Consider the following 23,204-nt stretch of genomic DNA (forward strand, 5'->3'; position numbering starts at 1 on the left):
GCAAAAGGGTTTCATCAGGAAATCTAACTCACCTGCAGGAGCCGGGTTCTTCTTTGTAGCGAAAAAAGATGGTTCACTCCGTCCATGCATCGACTACAGGGGTCTTAACGCCATCACCGTGAAGAACGGATACCCTCTTCCTTTAATTTCCGAACTCGTTGACAGACTGCGAAGTTCTCATATCTTTACTAAATTGGATCTTAGAGGGGCCTACAATTTAATAAGTATCTGGGAAGGAGACGAATGGATGACCACCTTTAACACCAGGGATGGGCATTATGAGTATCTTGTGATGCCCTTCGGCTTATGCAATGCCCCAGCGGTCTTCCAAAATTTTGTTAACGAGATCTTTCACGACCTTCTGTATGTCTGTGTTATCGTATATCTGGATGATATTCTAATTTTCTTGCCAGACTTACCTACCCATCGTCTTCACGTAAAAACTGTGCTACAGCATCTACGGGACAATTGTCTATATGCAAAATTGGAGAAGTGTCTATTTGAACAAACACAAGTTCCATTCCTGGGCTATATAATCTCGTCACAAGGTCTCTTCATGGACCCAGCCAAACTTCGGGCCATTTCCGAGTGGCCTCAGCCCTCTGGTCTTAAAGCCACCCAACGCTTTTTGGGCTTCACCAATTACTACTGCCAATTCATTCGCAACTACTCCACCTTGGTGGCTCCTATTACATCGCTCACCCACAAAGGTGCAAATGCTCGGCTCTGGTCCCCTGAAGCCATTGAAGCTTTCCGGAAACTCAAGGCAGCCTTCCTCTCTGCCCCTATTCTTCTACGCCCGGACATTACTAAACCCTTTTCTTTGGAGGTAGATGCCTCTTCTGTAGGAGTCAGGGCCGTCCTACTCCAAGCTCAGCAGGGCAAGTCTCAACCTTGCGGATTCTTTTCCAAGAAGTTTTCTGATGCTGAGAAAAACTATACCATTGGGGACCGTGAGCTACTTGCCATTAAAGTAGCTCTTCAAGAATGGCAACCTCTTCTAGAGGGTTCTCCCCATTGTATTATCATCTATACTGATCATAAAAATCTGCAGTATTTACAATCCGCCAAACGCTTGAACCCACATCAAGCTCGCTGGGCCCTCTTTTTCGCCCGCTTCAATTTTAACATTACTTTCTGTCCAGGTGCCAAAAACGTTCGAGTCGATGCTTTGTCCAGGTCGTTTGATGCCAATGATTCTGAGAATCACCTAGATCTTGGTCCCATCATTCCTCCGCATCATATTCTAGCCATCACTCAGCTCCAGTCTACGCAGCCTCCTCCTGGTAAAACTTTTGTAGCCCCTACACTTCGTCCCAAACTCCTTGCTTGGGCACATGACTCCAGGTTCTCTGGACATCCTGGCATTCCTTGTACCTGTGACCTTCTTCAGTGTCATTATTGGTAGCCTTCTCTTCGTAAGGATGTCAAGGAATCCGTTCAAGCTTGTTCGGTTTGTGTACTTTCCTAAACTTCCACGTCCGCCCCTGCTGGGTTGCTTTTGCCCTTACCAGTGCCCGATGTACCTTGGCGTTGTATTGCCATGGACTTTATCTCTGATCTGCCTCCCTCAACAGGTTCTACAGTCATCTGGGTAGTGGCGGATCGGTTCTCCAAAATGTGTCACTTGATTCCTCTCCCAGGCCTACCTTCTGCTCCCAGTCTTGCTACAACTTTTATAAAGAAGATCTTTCATCTTCATGGGATGCCTTCCCATATTGTCTCTGACAGAGGAGATCAATTTACTGCTCAGTTTTGGAGAGCCTTGGCCAGCTCTTTTGGGATTCAATTTGATTTTTCATCTGCCTTTCATCCCCAGTCCAATGGGCAAACGGAACGTGTCAATCAAAATGTAGAACGTTTTCTCCGTGCCTTCATTTCTGCTCACCAAGATGACTGGGTGGACCTATTGCCCTGGGCAGAGTTTGCCTTAAACCATCACGCCAATGCAAGTTCTGGGAAATCTCCTTTCTTCACAGTTTATGGGCAGCATCCATCTGTTCCCTTTCCTGTTCCCATTTCTCCTGTTGTACCAGCAGCAGCTGAGACCCAAAGGTCCTTCAACTCAATCTGGAAAGAAGTCTCTGGGAATTTTCATCTAGCTGCTTCCAGGCATAAAATGGCGGCAGATCGTCATCGCCGACCAGCTCCTAAGTTCCTGCCTGGCGATAGAGTTTGGCTCTCTACCAAGCACATCCGACTCCAGGTACCCTCAATTAAATTTGCCCCTTGCTTCATTGGTCCATTTCCTATTCTCCGCCAGATCAATCCAGTGGCTTTCAAGCTCCGTCTACCCTCTCATCTCAGTATACCCAACACCACGTCTCCCAGCTCAGGCCACTGGTCCTCAATCGCTTCTCTCGCCCTTCTTCTCACCCTGCTCCTGTGGCTGATACCTCGGATCAGTATGAGATTAAAGTAATATTGGACTCCAAGTACTCCTGGGGGAAGTTATTCTATCTCATTGATTGGAAGGGCTATGGTCCAGAGGAGAGGTCTTGGGTCCCTGCCACTGATGTCTGTACCCCATGTCTGGTGACCAGTTTACATCAGAAATTTCCCTCCAAGCCAGCCCCCAGATGTGTAGGGAGGCCTTGTAAGAGGGGGGGGGGTACTGTCAAAGAGCAGCCGTGAAGCTGATCTGTGTCTCACCTTTACTGAAGTGGGTCAGCTGGCATCTGTTGTCCACTGTCTGGTGTTCAGCTCTGTGCACTCTCCAGCTATGGGTGTCGACGCCCTTCACCTGTTGCCTAATATATGATTCCTTCCTGCTACTTCCTGTCCAGCCCTCATGTGCTTCTCTATTTAAACCCCTTTCAAACCTGCTACTGGTTGCTTGAGCAATGTTTGTTCCTAGCTCCCCTGTGTAACCTGTTTACCTGTCTTCTCATAATCTTATCTTCTGTGTACCGACCTGGCTTGTTCTGATTACGTTGTCTGCAGCCCGCCCTGACCTTGGCTCACTACCTGGCTTTCCTTGCTTCATCCATCCATCCTTGTCTACAGTGTCTTCAGGTATTTCCCTAGCGAGCAGAGTGAACCCGGGGGTCGTGACCTGGGGTCAGCACGCAGCTAAGTCAAACCTTCGTGAGAGGGTCACTGGCGGAACACCGGCTGACTCTTAGATTCCACGCCCTGGGGATCCCTTGTCACCTGCTCGCCTGAGGTTTTTCGCTGTAAGTAGTACTGTGACTATAGGGTTGTATACGTATAATCTACTTTCTTCCAAATATAGAAAGAATATTATATTTGACTGCTGCCCGATTCTGCAGCTGTCTTTTATCAATGTAGGAACTGAGGGACAGTCTGAAAATCACTAGCTACTAGGTCCACAAAGTTCCTTTTAAGGACTGGTATAGGTGTACAATATATAGGGTTGTGGTGCACACGGACCTTTTTTTCTACCTTTGGCTCACTTCCTTGTACAAAAAAAGCACACCGTACTATATGCCCATATCCTCCTGTTTGAAGCGGTTGAACGGTGTCATATTTTTGGGTCCCGCAGCGAGTTGCTGGTATCAGTGCTGCTGTCAGTGGTCTCTATCTCAGTGCTGGTGTCAGTGCTGTCTCTCTATCTCGGTGCTAGTGTGGTGTCAGTGCCCTCTATCTCGGTGCTGGTGTGGTCTCAGTGCTCTCTATCATGGTGCTGGTGCCAATGCTCTCTATCACAGTGCTGGTGTCAGTGCTCTCTAACTCGGTGCTGGTGTCAGTGCTCTCTATCACGGTGCTGGTGTGGTGTCAGTGCTCTCTATCTCAGTGCTGGTGTCAGTGCTCTCTATCTCGGTGCTGGTGTCAGTGCTCTCTATCACGGTGCTGGTGTCAGTGCTCTCTATCTCGGTGCTGGTGTGTAACAGTGCTCTCTATCATGGTGCTGGTGTCAGTGCTCTCTAACACGGTGTTGGTGATCATATACTGCACCCTCTTCATAGCAGGCTCTGACCTTTCCTCTCCTCCATGGCCTTCATGCGCTCCTGAATTGTCAAAATTTCACAGATAAAAAAAGAATGTTTGTTGTTGTCGATCCCAGATTCACTTCATACTTTTGTTATGTCAGTGTCCATGTGGTGGAACTATGTGTGCACAGCTAGTAAGTATTGTGTGGCTGAAAATATGACCTGTAGGTTTTTAAGGTTCGCCTGCCATTAAAATGCAAACTTTTGGCCGCATTCGCGTTCACAAAACGTACCGTCGGAAGTTCGTCCATTTCTAGAGCTTAGAAACTATCCCCCACACCATTGCACCACCAGCCTGAATGGTTGATACAAGACAGGATGCTTTCATGTTGTTTACACCAAATTATGACCCTACCATCTGAATGTCGCGGCTGAAATTGAGACTCATCAGACCAGGCAACGTTTTTCCAATCTTCCATTGTTCAATTTTGGTAAGCATGTGGGAATTGTAGCCTAATTTCCTGTTCTTAGCTGACATGCGTGGCACCCGGTGTGGTCTTCTACTGACGTAGTCCATCTGTTTCAAGGTTCGATGTGTTGGGCAGTCAGGGATGGTATTCTGCAGTCCTTGGTTGTAACAAGTAGTTATTTGTATTACTGTTGCCTTTCTATAATCTCCAACCAGTCTGTCTATTCTCCTCTGACAACAACAAAGAATTTTCCCGCTGGATATTTTCTCTTTTTGGGCCATTCTCTGTAAACCCCAGAGATATTCTGTGTGAAACTCCTAGTAGATCAGCAGTTTTTGAAATACTCAGACCAGCCCGTTTGGCAACAACAACCAAGTCACATTGAAACTCACTTAAATCCCCTTTCTTCCCCACTCTGATGCTTGGTTTGAAGTTGAGAAAATCATCTTCACCACACCTAAATGCCTAAATGCATTGAGTTGCTGCCATGTGATTGGCTGATTGGCAATTTGTGTTACCAAGCAATTGAACAGGTGTACCTAATAAAGTGGCCGTGGGTGTATAATTAGTTAAGTATTAGCATATAAAGTTAATTTCACATTACCCTGATTTCTACTAGACATGTGCATTCATTTTCGTCCGAATGCATTTTCGTCCGAATTTCAGCTATTTTCATTTTCGTTTTGGCAAACAATAACGAAAGCACAGAATCCGAAAAACGAAAGATCCGACATAAATAAATGCTTTATTTTCGTTTTCGTTGTTACAACAGTTCGATATAGAATAGGAGATTCGATGTGACTCTGACAATAACAATCTGTCTATAGAACCTGTGGTCGAATGTGCCTAACCTTACCTCTATTAGTCCAAGATTATCTAGAGAAAATATTCGACAGAGAAAAAAAGATTTGACAGAGAGAAAAGATTCTGCAAGTTACTGTCCTAAAAAGTGTTTGGGGACCAGGGTCCTGCCCCAGGGGACATGTATCAATGCAAAAACAAGTTTTAAAAACGGCCGTTTTTTCGGGAGCAGTGATTTTAATAATGATTAAAGTGAAACAATAAAAGTGTAATATTCCTTTAAATTTCGTAGGGGGGGGGGGGTGTCTATAGTATGCCTTTGAAGGGGCTCATGTTTCTGGTGCTTAGAACTGTCCCTGCACAAAGTGTCATTTATGCAGGAAAAAAAGTCCTTTAAAATCACTCGCAGCTATTATGAATTGTCGGCTCCGTAATACAGAGAACACTCATTGAAAGTCATTGATAAAAAAATAAATAAATAAAAAAGAGTGGGGGTCCCCCAAATTCAATTACCAGGCCCTTCAGGTCTGGTATGGATATTAAGGGGAACCCTGCCTCAAATTTAAGAATAAATTTGACGTGGGGTTCCCCCTAAATATCCATAACCAGACCCTTCAGGTCTGGTATGGATATTAAGGGGAACCCCGTGTCAAATTTAAAAAAAAAATTGATGTGGGGGTCCCCCTAAAAATCCATACCAGACCCTTTATCCGAGCACGCAACCTGGCAGGCCGCAGGAAAAGAGGGGGGGACTTGAGAGCGGCCCCACTCCCTCCTGAACCGTACCAGGCCACATGCCCTCAACATTGGGAGGATGCTTTGGGGGTCTGTGACCCCTCAAAGCACTTTGTCCCCATGTTGATGAGGACAAGGGCCTCAACCCCACAACCCTGGCCGGTGGTTGTGGGGGTCTGCAGGCGGGGGGCTTATCAGAATCTGGAAGCCCCCTTTAACAAGGGGACCCCCAGATCCCGCCCCCCCTGTTTGAAATGGTAAGGGGGTACAAAAGTACCCCTACCATTTCACAAAGAAAGTGTAAAAAATAGTTAAATAAGACAAACACACTTTTGAAAAATTCCTTTATTAAAAATAAAAAAAAAATTAAAAAAAATATTCCAGCGGTGCTAATCCACTCTTGCTATCCAGCGACGGACGGTCATCTCTCCAGCGATGGCTGATCTGAATTACACACAGGCAGGTTTCTGTTACATCAGAGGGGGGCGGGGTCACCCATACGTCACAGGGAACCCCGGGTTTCCCCTTGCGTCAGAGGGGGGCGGGGTCAGGTGACAGGAGGCCCCGCCCTCCGTATATAAGAAACGTCAGGCTGCCGGAATCCCTGCAGTGTCTCCTCCGTGGAGACAGAAGAAGGATGCTGTGCTGATTCAGATGAGCCATCGCTGGACCCTGGAGAGATGATCGTCCGTTGCTGGATAGCAAGAGTGGATTAGCACCGCTGGAATCTTTTTTTTAATAAAATAATTTTTCAAAAGTGTGTTTGTCTTATTTAACTATTTTTTACACTTTCTTTGTGAAATGGTAGGGGTACTTACCATTTCAAACGGGGGGGCGGGATCTGGGGGTCCCCTTGTTAAAGGGGGCTTCCAGACTCTGATAAGCCCCCCACCCGCAGACCCCCACAACCACCGGCCAGGGTTGTGGGGATGAGGCCCTTGTCCTCATCAACATGGGGACAAGGTGCTTTGAGGGGTCACAGACCCCCAAAGCATCCTCCCAATGTTGAGGGCATGTGGCCTGGTACGGTTCAGGAGGGAGGGGGGCCACTCTCTCGTCCCCCCTCTTTTCCTGCGGCCTGCCAGGTTGCATGCTCGGATAAAGGGTCTGGTATGGATTTTTAGGGGGATCCCACGTCAATTTTTTTTTAAATTTGAGGCAGGGTTCCCCTTAATATCCATACCAGACCTGAAAGGCCTGGTAATTGAATTTGGGGGACCCCCACGCTTTTTTTTTTTTTTTTTTTTTTATCAATGACTTTCAATGAGTGTTCTCTGTATTACGGAGCCGACAATTCATAATAGCTGCGAGTGATTTTAAAGGACTTTTTTTCCTGCATAAATGACACTTTGTGCAGGGACAGTTCTAAGCACCAGAAACAGGCATACTATAGACACCCCCCCCCCCCCTACGAAATTTAAAGGAATATTACACTTTTATTGTTTCACTTTAATCATTATTAAAATCACTGCTCCCGAAAAAACTGACGTTTTTAAAACTTTTTTTTGCATTGATACATGTCCCCTGGGGCAGGACTCGGGTCCCCAAACACTTTTTAGGACAGTAACTTGCAAATTAGCCTTTAAAATTAGCACTTTAGATTTTGAACGTTGGAGTCCCATAGACTTTAATAGGGTTCTAAAGTTGTTGAAAAATGTAGTATCTATTTGGGACTTTATATGAGGTAAAGACCATTTAGGTCATAAAGCTCCATCCCTGTCTATTGAGACTGTCATAAGGGGAAAGGGGACAGGGGAGAGGTTGGGACTTTGTATGAAGCATGCAGTCTCCAGGGGCAGTCCCCTTTCCCCTTATGACAGGGTTCTAAAGTTCACATGAAGTATGCTATATACTAGCTCCGTCTAATCTTCTTTATACATTCGACAGACACCATAAGCCTTCAAAGACAGATTCAACCGTAATTCATGTGGATTTTCAGGCGAATGCAATTTTTGAACGAAAAACTAAATAAATAAAAACGAATTTCGGGAGCAACTAAATAAATTAAGTTTTTGGATGAAAACGAAATTCCGAAACGAAATATTTTACTCTGCACATGTCTAATTTCTACACAAATTAAGGATAGGGTTGAAGGACAGTTACACTGGTCACCTTGGTAGTCATGTATGTACTGTACAAAGATATGGTTTAATGACTGCTCCATAAATGATTCTTAAACATTGATTTCTAAGTAAAATATTAAAATATAGAAAAAACTTACAGTGCCTTGAAAAAGTTTTCATAAACCTTGAAATTGTCCACATTTTGTCATGTTACAACCAAAAACGCAAATGTATTTTATTGGGATGTTATGTGATAGACCAACACACAGTGCCACATAATTGTGAAGTGGATGGAAAATGATAAAAGGTTTTGCTTTTAGGCCAAAAAGTAAAATTTTGGTCTCATCTGACCAGAGCAACTTCTTCCACATGTTTGCTGTGTCCTCAACATGGTTTCTGCAAACTGCAAACTGGACTTCTTATGTATTTCTTTCACCAATGTCTTTCTTCTTGTCACTCTTCTATAAAGGTCAGATTTGTGGAGAGCACGACTAAAGCCCTGTACACACTATCAGTTTTATCTGCTGAGTTTTTCCTTCACATTTACCAAAACCATGTAATGCAAGGGCCTGCCTGATTGCAGACAAATTGAAACTCCTAAGGTTTGATGTCATATTATATAGTTTTGGTAAATCTGAAGGAAAAAACTCAGCAGAAAAAGTGTGTATGGGGCATCATAGTTGTCCTGTGGACAGATCCCCCCACCTGAGCTACCATGGGCCTCTTGGCTGCTTCTCTGATGAATGCTCTCCTTGCCCGGCCGGTAAGTTTAGGTGGGCGGCCATGTCTTGGTAGGTTTGGAGTTGTGCCATACTCTTTCCATTTTCTGATGATGGATTGAACAGTGATCCATTAGATGTCCAAAACTTGTTTTTTTTTTATAACCTAACCCTGCTTTAAACTTCTCCACAACTTTATCCCTGACCTGTCTGATGTGTTCCTTGGCCTTCATGATGCTGTTGGTTCACTAAGGCTTTCTAAAAAAAATGGTCTTCACCGAACATCTGTATTTATACTGAGATTAAATTACACACAGGTAGATTCTATTACTAATTAGGTGACTTCGGAAGGCAAGTGGTTCCACTAGATTTTAGTTAGGGGTATCAGAGTAAAGGTGGCTGAATACAAATGCGCACCACACTTTTCACATATTTGTAATGAAAACTGAAAAACATTTATGATTTTCCTTCTACTTCACAATTGCGTGCCACTTTATATTGTTTATCACATAAAATCCCAATACAATAAATGTAAATTTTTGGTTGTATAATGATAAAATATGTGGTAAATTTCAAGAGGTAGAAACCCTTTTTCAAGGCACTGTATGATATGTGTGAATACAGGCATACCCCACTTTTAAGTACACAATGGGGTTTATTTACTAAAGCTAGAAAGTGCAAAATCAGGCTCACTTCTGCTTTTTATTACCAAAGCTTAATTGAACAAGCTGGGGTTAGAAGCCCATTGGTTTCTATACAGAAGTGAGCCTGATTTTGCACTTTCCAGCTTTAGTAAATAAACCCCATTGTGTACTTAAAAGTGGGGTATGCCTGTACATGTGCAGATCTATCTATCGCAAAAGTTCTGATAAAGAAGTATAATTCTAAGTATTTTGCTAATGAATAAATAACATTGCAGTGCTCAAAAGGTAATGTTATATTGTTTTGAAGAAAGATATTAGAACACATGGTTCTTCTCTAGATTCTTAGAATGCGTTTTGTTTGTAACATGGAAACTTTTATAGTGGCTGTAAACCCTTACAACACACTTTGACCTAAAGGTAAGCCTAGATTAAGGCTTACCTGTAGGTCCAAGAAATATCTCCTAAACCTACATGGTTTAGGAGATATTTGCCGAAAGACAGGCACCGCTGTCACTGAGCGCACCACCGTCAACGGCGATATGCCGCGTGTGGCGGCTCCCGTGCGCATGCACGGGAGTGACGTTATCGCGGCTTCGCCTAATGACAGTGGCGGAGCAGTGAGGCCCACCGAGAAGATGGATGCGCAGGACTACAGGGGACAGCAGTGACATCGCTGGCTCCTGTGTCAGGTAAGTGACACATAATGGACTACTATGCCATGCATAGTAGTCCATTATGCTTTACCTGTGCAGGAAATGAAAGAGGAAGTAAACTCATCAGGGTTTACTTCCTCTTTAACCTTCTTGTTCTGCAAGCAGCAATGGGGTTGGTTTACTAAAATTGGTGCAAAAGGAGTGCAAAATCTGGCAGCTGTGCATAGAAACCCACCAGCTTCCGATTTTTTTTGGTCAAAGCTTAATTGAAGAAGTTGGACTTAGAAACTGATTAGCTACCATGCACAGCTGCACCAGATTTTACACGCTCCAGTTTTAGTAAATCAATCCCAATATGTTGCTTGTGCAAATTCTTAAAGAGGGATTCCACCTACAAAAAAAATATTAAAAGCCAGCAGCTATAAATACTACAGCTGCTGACTTTTAATAAATGGACTCTCACCTGTCCCGGGTTCCAGCGATGCCGGCAGCCGAGGCCGATCGATCGCTCAGCTTTCGGCTGCTGCCGCCACCATTCTACGTGCGGGAATCAGGAAGTGAAGCGAATCGGCTTCACTTCCCAGTTCCCTACTGCGCATCCGCGAGTCGAGCAGCGCAATAGGAATTGTCCGCGCTGTTTCTGAGACCCGTGTGTGTCCCAGCAGACAGCGTGGCAGGACAGGAAATGGCGTAGACTCCCACGGGAGTCTATGCTCGGAAGTGGGTGTAAATACCTGTCTTTGACAGGTATCTCCACCCCCCTCCCCCCTGAAAGGTGCCAATTGTGACACCAGAGGGGGGGAGGGTTCCGATCAGCGGAAGTTCCACTTTAGGGTGGAACCCTGCTTTAAGTGTAAACTTAATTGTGTAAAATGTTCTTAGAAAACCTTTTATGTGGATCATGGAGCAAGTTAATCTTCTTGTTCTATTCTAATAACGCTTACACACGATTGGACTTTCTGCCAACAAAAACTGTGAATTTTTATTCGATGGTTGTTGGCTCAAACTTGTCTTGCATACACACGGTCACACAAATGTTGGCCAACAATTATAAACGTGGGAACGCATTGACTTACAACACGCATGACGAGCCGAGAAAAAGGAAGTCCAATAGCCAGTGCGGCTCCTTCTGCTTGATTACGAGCATGCGTGAACTTTTGTGTGACTGACTTGTTTACACACGATCGGAATTTCCGACAACAACGTTTTGTTGGTGGAAATTTTGAGAACCTGCTATCAAACATAAGGGATTTGGAAATCTAGAGGTCTGTCAAGCTGATAAGTTGTTCCAAGATAACAGGAATGCATGTTTCTCTCTGAACTATGTGTTGCTTGTGCAAATTCTTAAGTGTATGCTTTAATGTGAAAATGTTTATGTTTGAGAGGGCCCTACATGTCTGCCAGCCAATACAGGAGTGTAAAAGCCTCTATGTTGGACCTACCACATTCTGGATCCTCTAATCTTTTATTTTCTGTATACATGCACAGATTTATACTCTAAACATCATGGATGGATGAATCTTCAATGACAGCTACTATAGTCGACAGACGTGCGTTCTTTGGCTGTCTGAATTCAATATCCAGCCGTACAGATTCGGTGTAGAGAAATCTATGCAGGAACAATTGGCCATTCACCTTTTTTGATGTTTCAGTAGAAGTTTGTCAAGGTGCTGATAGGATCACTCACAGCTCAAAGTTAAGCCTATTCCTGCTCTGGCATATGGCCAACTTAATTCTTCTACTAAAAAGATACAGTTTGTTTTTGTGGGGCCCCAGTGAATCTACTATTCAGACAATGGCCAAAGTAGGACCTGCACTTAGTAAAATATGATAAAATCTATACCTTTTCCCTGTTCAGACATGAGATCAAAAAGTCTGGCAGAGGGAAGTCTCAGAACCAATTCCCTTTGCAGCCCTCAGATGTGGTCAGATGCTAAAAGTTGCAAAATTATTATTATTATTATTATTATTATTCACAATTTATATAGTGCCAACAGTTTACACAGGGCTTTACAATGTATAGGGGGGACAACACAATTACAGTACAGTTCAATATCAAAGGTACAGGAGGGCCCGGCTCATAGAGCTTATATTCTAAAGTGAGGGGGTGGTACAAAAGGTAATAGCTGCAGAGAATGATTTGATGGGGTTGGCTCAGGACAGTTAGGTGGTTGTGGGATAGGCTTCCCTGAATAAATTAGTTTTCAGGGATCTCCTAAAGGTGGACAGGGTAGGGGCTGATCGGACAGACTGGGTCAGGGAGTTCCAGAGGATGGGAGAGGCTCTGGAGAAGTTCTGAAGGCGAGCATGGGAGGTAACAATGGAGCTAGAGAGCAGGAGGTCCTGGGAGGAGCAGAGGGGCGATTTGGATGATATCTGCAGATGAGGTTGAATTTTACATGGTGGGGTAGGGTAAGCCAATGAAGGAGAGAGGAGCAGCAGCAATGAATCGGTTAGTGAAGTGTATTAGTCTTGCAGCAGAATTCATAATAGACTGAAGGGAGATTAAGGCCATTAAGGAGAGAGTTGCAGTAGTCAAGGTGGGAATTAATCAAGGAGCGAATAAGTCGCTTTATGGTGTCATTAGTCAGGAAGGGTCAAATTCTGGAGATGTTGCAGAGGTGAAGGCGGCAGGATTTAGCCAGTGATTGGATATGGGGGCTGAAGGAGAGGTCAGAGTCAAAGATTACACCCAGGACCTGGCACGTGTGGAGGGACCAATGGTTGTGTTGTTGATATTAATGGTGAAGTCACGGGGGGGGGGGGGGGGGGTGGACCGTGAAGGAGAAAATGTAACAAGCTCAGTTTAAATTGAGTTTGAGGATGTGGTGTCTCATCCATATCGATATGTCATTCAGTAAGTTTGAGATCCGTGAGGAGATCGAGGGGATGAGTTGAGGAGTGGAGAGATAGATCTGGGTGTCGTTGGCATAGAGGTGGTAATGGAAGCCATGGGAGGTTATCAACTGGTCCAGGAAAGAGGTATAGAGTGAGAATAGGAGAGGACCCAGGACGGAGCCTTGGGGTACCCCAACAGAAATAGGAAGGGGAGTGGAGGAGATGGAGTTGTAAGTTACACTGAAAGTGTGCTGAGATAGGTAGGAGGAGAACCAGGATAAAGCAGAATCATGGAGGCCAAGGGAGTGTAATTTGCTGAGGAGGAGCAGGTGGTCAACTGTGTCAAAGGCAGCAGAGAGGTATGGGTATGGAGTGGTGCCCAATGGTTTTAGCAGTTAGTAGGTCGTTGGTGAGTTTTAGTAGGGGCAGTTTCAGTAGAATGCCGTGGGCGTAAGCCAGACTGTAGGGGTCAAGAAGGTTGATGTCCGTGAGGTAATGACTTATTCGGTCATGGAAAAGGCATTCGATAAGCTTGGAGGCAAACGGAAGCAGGGAGATGGGTCTTAGTTTATTCAAACAGGTGGGCTCTAATGAGGGTTTTTTAAGTATGGGGATTACCAGTGCATGTTTGGGCATTGGTTATCCCCAAAAAACGTATATATTTCCTTCGAACCATGTCCCCTCTCCAAACTTTTCCTTCAAGATAAACGACACAATCATTAGTCCACCCCCTCATGTCAGCACGCTAGGTGTAATCCTGGACTCTGACCTCTCGTTTTGATTCCACAGCCAAACACTGTCTACCTTAACCTACCCTAGTCTCCATAATATCTCCAAAATGCACTACTTCTTGCAAATGACACCACCAACATACAAATTCACTCTGTTAGTATCCCTCACTCGACTATAACACCTTCCCCATCCCATTTTTTTCATAGACTTTTATCAGTGTTGTCGAGACCTGACAATTCATTATAGCCGCGAGTAGTTTTAAATGACTTTTTTTTTCCTTTAGAAATGTCCTTTTGAAGGGGGGCGTGGCGAACGAGCGCTAAGATGGACGCTTGAGCTGAGAGCTCCGTTCGACCACCGGAGAGAACAACTATATAACGACTCCATTGGTGACATATTTCCACATAAACCTATCTATAACGCAGAGTAGACACCTTCGCTTCTACCGAAGATGCCAAAAAATAGAAAGAGTCAACAACCGCCGCGGAAACTTCCGAACCTATTCAAGGCGCACGGAATCACACAAAATGGCGCCGGTTCGTGCATGACTGAAACTCAAGAACAGGCCTCGCAACAATCCCACCTCCGAACGACTTCCCTCAGTGATTCCTCCTTGGGAACGAATAGTCCCACGACTAGAAGCCCAGCCAAACAAAGGCAACGGATATCTTCTCCTGAGGTAAACCGAGCGGACATGGAGGTAAGCGGACCCGCTCCCATAGGCCACGCTATACATCCACCGGCATCCGACCTGATTGAGGCCTACCCCACATCCGATCGACCGGTCTCAGATACGGTCCTTAAGGAGATGCTTATGTCACTCAAAGCCTCCATACAAGCTGACCTCACTGTAGAAATCACTAACTGCCATAGAGAAGTATTGACACTAGGTAATAGAGTGGACCAAATGGAACGTAACATAGGGGAATGCACAACTTCTTTCAATACTTTAGTAGAGGCCCACAAATCCCATGATGAAGAAATAGCATGGCTAAAGAGTAAAGTAGCAGACCTTGAGGACCGCTCTAGGAGGTGCAATATTAAAATCAGAGGTATTCCTGAAGCCATACCTCCAAACCAATTAATGCAGTATGTGCACACGCTATTTTCCACCATTATCCCCACATTATCTCCTCAGGAACTGACCGTTGACAGGATTCACAGAATCCCCAAGCCAGCATTTCTACCTGAAGGTAGCCCTCGGGATGTTTTGCTCAAGATGCATTACTATCATATCAAGGAACAAATTATGACTGCATTTCGTACTCGAGGTAACAACATATCTCAATATGCTGAATTGATCCTCCTCCCTGACCTATCAAGACATACTCTGCAATTGAGCCGAAACTTAGCAACCGTCACTAAGGCCTTACGCAACCACAATATACCACATAAATGGCGTTACCCAGCGAAATTGTCCATCTCACATGATGGTACCACGCATACAGTTACTACTTTAACTGAAGGTATTGCACTCTTGCGTCAATGGGGCATACTTCCACAACAAAACCCTCTGGAACCATCTGCAACACAACTACGCCCTATTCCGGATGAGTGGCAAGTAGTTTCACACAGAAGAGCCCCCAAAAATGTCACTGATGGCAGTAAATAATCACACACCGTTGACAAATATGTTCTCTCCCTGGGCACAAGGATTTCTTCATCTTTCCTTGTTCTTACCCTTGACATTTGTCATTTTTGCAGCTTTGTTTGCATATGGATCGCTTATATGATTCTATTTTTATTGTTCTATACGTTATTTTTTCCCCTGTTCTACTACATCTCTAAATACCATAGCGGCATCTCTTCTGTCAACCTCATGGAGCTCAGATGTCTCTAATAATTCTCGAAGGATTCTGTGATTACACTTACACATCTTTTTTTTCTTACCTGAAAAATGACCATTACCTTTGTTTCCATTAATGCCAAAGGCCTCAACCACCCTGTGAAACGCTACTCGCTGTGGACAGAAGCTCAGAAACTAAAGGCGGATATTTTATGTGTACAGGAAACTCATTTTCAACAGGACAACCATCCCAAATGTACACATAAAAACTACCCACATATATTCCTGGCAAATAACCCGAATAAAAAAAGCGGAGGTGTCCTTCTTGCCATCCGTGACACGGTCTCCTTCCACCTCAAGAAATCCATCACAGCTGACAATGGTCGCTATATTATTCTTCAGGGTGATATTAATTCTAAACCGTACACCATTGTATCTTTATATGCTCCAAACACCCGACAGATTAGGTTTTTGAATAGACTACTCCATAAAATACAACCTATCCAATATGGTAGTCTCATTCTTTGTGGCGATTTTAACCTCATTGTCGACCCACAACTTGACACTTCTAATGCTAAACGCAGCAACAACACCTGCCTAAATACGATCCTGCACTCTGAAAAACTGTACGACGTCTGGCGATGCACACATGGCAACGAGAAAGACTTTACCTTCTTCTCCCATGTACATGGGTCTTACTCCAGAATAGACTTTTTTTTGTCAGATCAATGGACCTTACAAAATGTTTCATCCTCTGAGATACATGATATTACGTGGTCTGACCATTCTGCCATATCACTTTCTATTCATGAGAAGGGTGTCTCTCCCTCATCACCCATCTGGCGCTGCAGTGTTAGATTACTACAGGACCCCGATACCAAAGAACTAATTTCTCAAAACCTTAAAACATATTTCCAACAGAATGAACATTCAGTAGAGAGTCCCTTCACACTCTGGAACGTTTATTAGAGGCATCCTTATCCAGCTAGGAGCTAGAGCTAAAAAAAAGTATACTGCAACCATAGACTCTATTACTTCCGATATCCACAATTTAGAAACTCTCAACAAAGCATCTCCCTCTCACCAGCGGACTACCCAAATAACCTCTCTTAGAGAAAAATTGAGAGATCACTTGGCCCAAAACTATGATTTCTACCTTAGACGCTTGAAGTTACGTACTTATGCCTGTGCGAATAGAGCAGGTAAATATCTTGCCAATAGGATTAGAGCAATACGCACCAAAACTAGGATTTCCCACCTGATACACCCTACATCCCTTCATAAAGTAATCAATCCTCAAGAAATCGCAAACCAATTTGCACAATACTATAGTGAGCTTTACAACCTTAACACCGACCCCCACACTCCTCAACCCACTGTTCCCAAAATACAACATTTTCTCAAAGATTTAGATCTCCCTAAACTCTCCGAATCACAGCTTGAATTGCTGAATTCACCGTTCACAAATCATGAAATAACATCAGTCATTACTTCACTCCCTCATGGGAAATCCCCAGGTCCTGATGGACTAAATAATGAATATTTTAAAACCTTTTCCACTATTCTTTCCACATATCTCCAAAAGATGTTCACACAGGCAGCACACTCAGCATCCTTTCCAAATGAAATGTTAAAAGCATACGTGACCACTATACCCAAACCTGGTAAAGATCCCACTACCCCTAGTAATTTTAGACCTATTTCTCTCCTGAACACAGATATAAAGATCTACGCCAAACTTATCGCCCTTAGACTATCAGAGTTTATGCCTTCTTTAATTAAAAGCGACCAGATGGGCTTCATCAGGGGGAGACAAACTTCTGATGCTACAAGACGTATTATTGATATTGTTCATTATGCTAATTTAACTAAAACTCCTTCTCTGCTGCTCTCCATAGACGCAGAGAAGGCGTTTGAAAGGGTGGAGTGGTGTTACATGAGGGAAGTTCTACAAAAATTTGGCTTTCAAGGTTTTATCTCTAACGCAATGTTGGCTTTATATTCCAATCCATCCGCCCAAGTCTTAACAGCTGGAATGCTTTCTACACCTTTCCCTATTTCTAATGGCACTCGTCAGGGGTGTCCATTATCTCCAACCATTTTTAACCTTATGATAGAGCCTCTGGCGGAGGCAATTAGATCCCAGGCTGATATTACTGGACACGTGTTAGGATCTCGTAACCACGTTATTAACCTATTTCGCCGATGACGTTGTACTGATGCTGACAAACCCGACCAGATCTCTCCCCTTAGTCCATGAAACTTTAAAAAACTTTGGTGAGATTTCGTACTATAAAGTTAATTTTGCCAAATCATTGATTCTAGATTTAGGAATTGACAAACGTAGCAAACTCCAACTTCAAACCACTCTTCCATATGTATGGAAAGAAGATGGCATACCTTACTTAGGTATAAAAATTACTAATTTCACGAAAACTCTAGTCTCCGACAATATTAAATCATTGCTTCTAAAGATAGATGAAACGCTCAAATGTATAGCCAAGACCGAATTATCCTGGATGGGCAGATTGGCAGCATGTAAGATGTTAGTTCTCCCTCTCATATTGTATATGTTCAGATCCATACCTATACCTATCCCAACCCATTTCCTTAAGACCTTGTCTACTACTCTGTGGAAATTCATATGGAATGGTAAGAAAGCTCGCTGCTCTCCTAACAACCTGATTCCGCATAACCGAGTAGGTGGAGTAGGACTGATTGACGTTTCTGATTATTTGTGGGCATCTAGACTGGACCAACTCCAACACTGGTTCAAAACTATAGATTCACCACCTTGGGTTGAGCTGGAAAAGCATATAGCCCCAATACCAGATCTAGTGGCATTACTCGCGAGTGATGTCTGGAAACCCTGGGCTCTCCATTCCATGGCTCCCACCCTTATAGCATCCCTACAAGCATGGAGGTTCTTCATACATCATACCCATAACTCTCAAAATGCTGTGGAATACAAATTTCCGCTTAGCCTGCTTGAGCATAAAATCCCTATGCTGTCCCTAAAGCAGTTCCCCAACCACGGTATACATACCATCCAAGACCTATTGTCTAATGGTACAGCTCTTTCTAGCACACAGATTATGACTCAATACAATCTCCCCAACAAGTACCAGTCTACATGTATCCAAGTGGCACATTTTCTAAAACGTAACCCTCCCCCTATTATAACAATGCCATCCAGTGCGTGGAACTTCTTAACTCGAGAACGCCCTACCAGGAAGGGCATTTCGCTTTTTTACTCCCTTCTACATGCTAAACAATCTTTTGTGAAAACAAAACCGATTGCTAAATGGGAGACGGATTTAGGGAAATCATTTACAGATGATCAGTGGACAACCACATTTCGAGAAATCCAAAAAGCCTCCCGTTCTATTAATCATTGGGCAATGACTATTAGAATAATTAACAGGTGGCAATACACACCGTGTAGACTGGCAACATTTTATCCATCTGCCCAAAATTCATGTTGGAGAAATTGTGGACAGCTAGGACATCTACTGCACATGTTTTGGGAGTGTCCCAACTTAGTTAGTTACTGGAATCAAGTTTTCCAACTTATAACATCGCTCACGGGTATTGTCACTCGCCCCAATCCATCCCTAGGAATCTTACATATGGGTATTGAACAATTTCCGCATGATATGCGTATTGTTATTTCCAACATCCTCCTTTCTGCTAGATCCATGATATTACAACATTGGAAAACGGCCATGACAGTAAACATCTCTGACCTGATTAGAAGAGTGAACCAACACCACACTATAGAGCGTGCTCTTGCCATAAATACATTGAAGTGTGATCTATTTGATAAGCAATGGAAAATTTGGACCAACAAATATAAGAATCCTGTGAACTAGATCTTAACCCTGATAAGATATATCCTGTGTAGTAACCAGTCTTTGCATTATTGTTTATGTAACCACCTACTTATCCGTTTTTTTTTTTCTCATCCTTTCTTTCCCTCTCCCCTTTTCCCTCCCTCTATTACATTAACTGTTAATTACAATTGTAAAAGTCAACATGTCTTGTACCACTTGCCTTTGTATATCCTTTATAAATTAATAAAAATTTATTGAAAGAAGAATTGTCCTTTTGTGCAGGGACTGCTCTAAACATGGGAAAAATGTGCCACTTTACAGGCATACTATAGACACCCCCCAGGTACAAAATTTAAAGGAATATTTCACTTTTATTGTTTCACTTCAAGCATTATTAAAATCACTGCTTCCGAAAAAAACTTTTTTTTGCATTGATTAATGTCCCCTGGGGCAGGACCCGGGTCCCCAAACACCTTTTATGAAAATAACTTGCATTTTAACCCTTAAAATTAGCACTTTTGATTTTTCCCCGTTTGTGTCCCATAGACTTTAACAGTGTTTGTGTGTTCAAACACATTTTTTTGCCTGTTCGCATGTTCTTCTGCGAACCGAACCGGGGGGTGTTCGGCTCATACCTTGTCAAAGTACCTTCTTACGTTTCTATACAAAAAAATTCTAAAAAATAATTTACAGACTATTGCATTATACTGTTTTACCTGCTTAAATCTGTTAATATTAAAATAGTGATTAAACTTGTTGAAAAAATGTATAGCTTCAACCATAGTTTCTACTGCAATATACACTCTTACAGATTCTTCGCAAAGCAAACTTCCTTCAATGTGTGGAAAAAAGACTCTTATGAAACCCTGACCAAAAATAGTAAAGTTTTGGAAATAAATATTTTTCCCATTTTTAGTTGATGTTATATTGTAAAATGTAATGATCAGACTATCCAGCAACAGTCCAATTTGTGAATGTCTTAACAATAGATTGTCATCAAACAGACTTTTATCAATAAGAATTTGCGGATCATTCAACTTTAAAGACAAACTTGTTATAAAATTTGTGAAAGCGGTTATCATCCTGATTTCACCTGAAGTCCAGCCTGGGGGAAGGATAATCATATTGTTTATATTGAACTGAGAGTATTTATAAAGGTACTCCCGAGCATTGCTTGTGAAGGAGCCACAAAATATTAAAACTTTACAATGCACTTTACTAAATGTGTCTCTCCACTGATATAATGTATCGGAATTCATGGTCATTCTTTTTTCAAAAGCCACACAAATCTCCTGGGAAGCCAAATTTTTTTTCAGAATTTGCACTTCATTCTCTCCGGTATCATTGTCTGAAATGAATATTCCAATCCAATTCCAGCCAAAATGTTTCACAAGTTTGGCAATTGCTAAATAATAGACATGATCATTCTGAACGGTCCTGAATACATGCGGGTAAAGGAGTCTGTCACTTAAAGAGTAATCGGTGGCTCCATAGCTGATCTGAAAGGAGGAGGATTAATTATTAACAGGCCATCAGAATGGGGAGTGGTGCTGGTGGAGCTTTGATGATCGCAATGGTGACCCTGCCTATGCTCTAGGGGACCGTGAGGCCTTCTTTGCACACTAGGTTTTACATGTTAGCATTCACTGGAATGGATCTCTGTATTTTCCTCCTGCAGCCTCTGCAAGACTGCTTCTCCTGCTTTCCCTCCCATCGGCATTCTGCGGCTGCTGGAGGAAAATACAGGGGATCTGTTCCAGTATATGCTGCCCCTCCCACTCCTCCTATCCAGGTTCTACTTCCTTCTGATGCCGGACCACTTATTGTATGTGCTCCCGTGGTACCCCCTCCCATAGAGCTGCCAGCTTCTCCTCTTCTCCCACCAGCTGCGACGCAGGATTGCTTCAGGATGTAGAAAAGGGAAGGGGCTGGTACATTCATAATTTACTGGCCCCTACCCTTTCTGAATGAAAACAGTGAGTGATTGGTTGGTTTGTGAATGAACAGGGAGGATGTGCTCTTCCTGTTCATTCCTGTAGCTAAGGGTGCAGTGATGGAGATTGGGGACTCTGTCCTCAATCTAATTTCTCTGTCTCAAAAATGAGACATCAGGGGTCTGTTGGTGATATTTTCCCAAACCTCCTTAAATCGGTAGTAAACCCGCAAATTTTTATTATTTTTTTACCACCTGCAAAGCAAAAGGCATAATGAGCTAGTATGCACCGCATATTAGCTCATTATGAAACACTTACCTTAGAATGAGGCCCCGACATCTTGCCCGATCCACTCCGAGGGTGCTGACATGCTCCCTCTGCGTTTTAATTTCTGGGTATCGCGGCTCCGGCGCTGTGAGTGGCCGGAGCCACAATATCGTCACTCCCACGCATGCGAGCTGGAGATTTCATCCCGGCCGAGTCCTGCCACTGCCGGACTTTCAGCCGAGAATCCCCTTGTGCGCATGCACCACTGCAGTCAGCGGCGCATACCGACGGGAATATCTCCTAAACCGTACAGATTTAGGAGATTTTTTTTTACCTACAGGTAAGCCTTATTATAGGCTTTCCTGTAGGTAAATGTTAAAAAAATGAGTATACAACCACTTTAACCACTTCCTGACCGGCACACGCCAATGTACGTTGGCAGAATGACATGGACAGGCATATTGGCATACAGGTACATCCAGTTTTAAATGCCGCCCTGCCATCGTGAGCGCGCCGGTGGTGGCATGCTCATGTGCCGGTCGGGGCCCCGTGAGTCTGGGTCGCAGGTCCCACAGACTTGATCACCTCGGGGATACCTGCGATCGTCTCACGGGGCGAATGAACGAGGAGATGCTGTTGTAAACAGAATTTCCTCATTCAGCCTAGCAACAAGTGACGCTGATCTCTGCTCCACGTCATTGGAGCAGAGATCATTGTTCACTAAAACAAAGCCCAGCCACCCACAGTTAGTAACACGCCCCTAGGAACACTTAACCCCTACACTGCCACCCACTGGTTAACCCCTTCACTGCCAGTGTCATTTACACAGGAATCACTGCATTTGTATAGCACTGATTGCTTTATGAATGACAATGGTCCTAAAAATGTGTCAAAAATGTCCGATGTGTCCGCCATAATGTCACAGTCACAATAAAAATCGCCGTCATTACTAGTAAAAATAAAAATGCCATAAAACTATCCCCTATTTTGTAAACGCTATAAATTTTGTGCAAACCAACCAACCAATAATCCTTTATTGCGAATTTTTTACCAAAAATATGTAGAAGAAAACGTATCGATCTAAAGTGAGGGAAAAAAAAGTTTTTATATATTTTTGGGGATATTTATTATAACAAAAAGTAAAAAATAATGCATTTTTTTTTAAATTGTCGCTCTATGTTTGTTTATAGCGCAAAAAATAAAAACCGCAGGGGTGATCAAATACCCCGAAAGCAAAGCTCTATTTGTGGGAAAAAAAAGACGTCAATTTTGTTTGGGAGCCACGTCTCAATTGTCAGTTAAAGCGACGTAGTGCCGAATCGCAAAAAGTGGTCTGGCCTTAAAGCGGGAGTCCACCAGGACTCCGCGTTTTTTTTTTTTTTTAAAAGCCAGCAGCTACAAATACTGCAGCTGCTGACTTTTAAAATAGTGACACTTACCTGTCCAGCGCGCCCGCGATGTCGGCACCCGAAGCCGATCGCTAGGTCGTCTGTCGGGTCCTGCCGCCGCCATCTTGGGTATGGGAATCAGGAAATGGAGCCTTTCGGCTTCATTTCCCGGTTCCCTACTGCGCATGCGCGAGCCGCGCGGCGCAATCCGGACGGTCCCCGCTGCCTCTGGGAACTGTGTGTTTCCCAGCAGGCAGCGGGGCACTTGCGCAAAGGGGCGGGCAGTTGCGGAAAGGGGCGTAATCTACGCCCCTTTCCGCAGACAGCTATCCCGGAAGTGGATGCAGTTACCTGGATTATCCAGGTAACTGCACCCCCCTCCCCCCTGAAAGGTGCCAATTGTGGCGCCGGAGGGGGGGGATTCCGATGAGCGGAGGTCCATTTTAGG

At 43.7% G+C, this 23,204-nt stretch overlaps 1 protein-coding gene across 1 annotated transcript in view; it reads right to left on the reverse strand.

Annotated features, from left to right (window-relative positions):
* The window catches only part of LOC143941155 (vomeronasal type-2 receptor 26-like), a 99,630-nt gene that overhangs the window by 52,335 nt on the left and 24,091 nt on the right, over positions 1 to 23,204 (reverse strand). The window contains exon 3 of the mRNA XM_077463181.1: positions 19,884 to 20,666. Within this exon, the coding sequence (XP_077319307.1) occupies positions 19,884 to 20,666 (783 nt within the window). The remainder of the gene's footprint in view (positions 1 to 19,883; positions 20,667 to 23,204) is intronic.

Source organism: Lithobates pipiens, unplaced genomic scaffold (genome assembly GCF_037356315.1).
Source record: "Lithobates pipiens isolate NorthernLeopardFrog02 unplaced genomic scaffold, aLitPip1_a1.2 Scaffold_3, whole genome shotgun sequence".
Taxonomy (NCBI): Eukaryota; Metazoa; Chordata; class Amphibia; order Anura; family Ranidae; genus Lithobates; species Lithobates pipiens.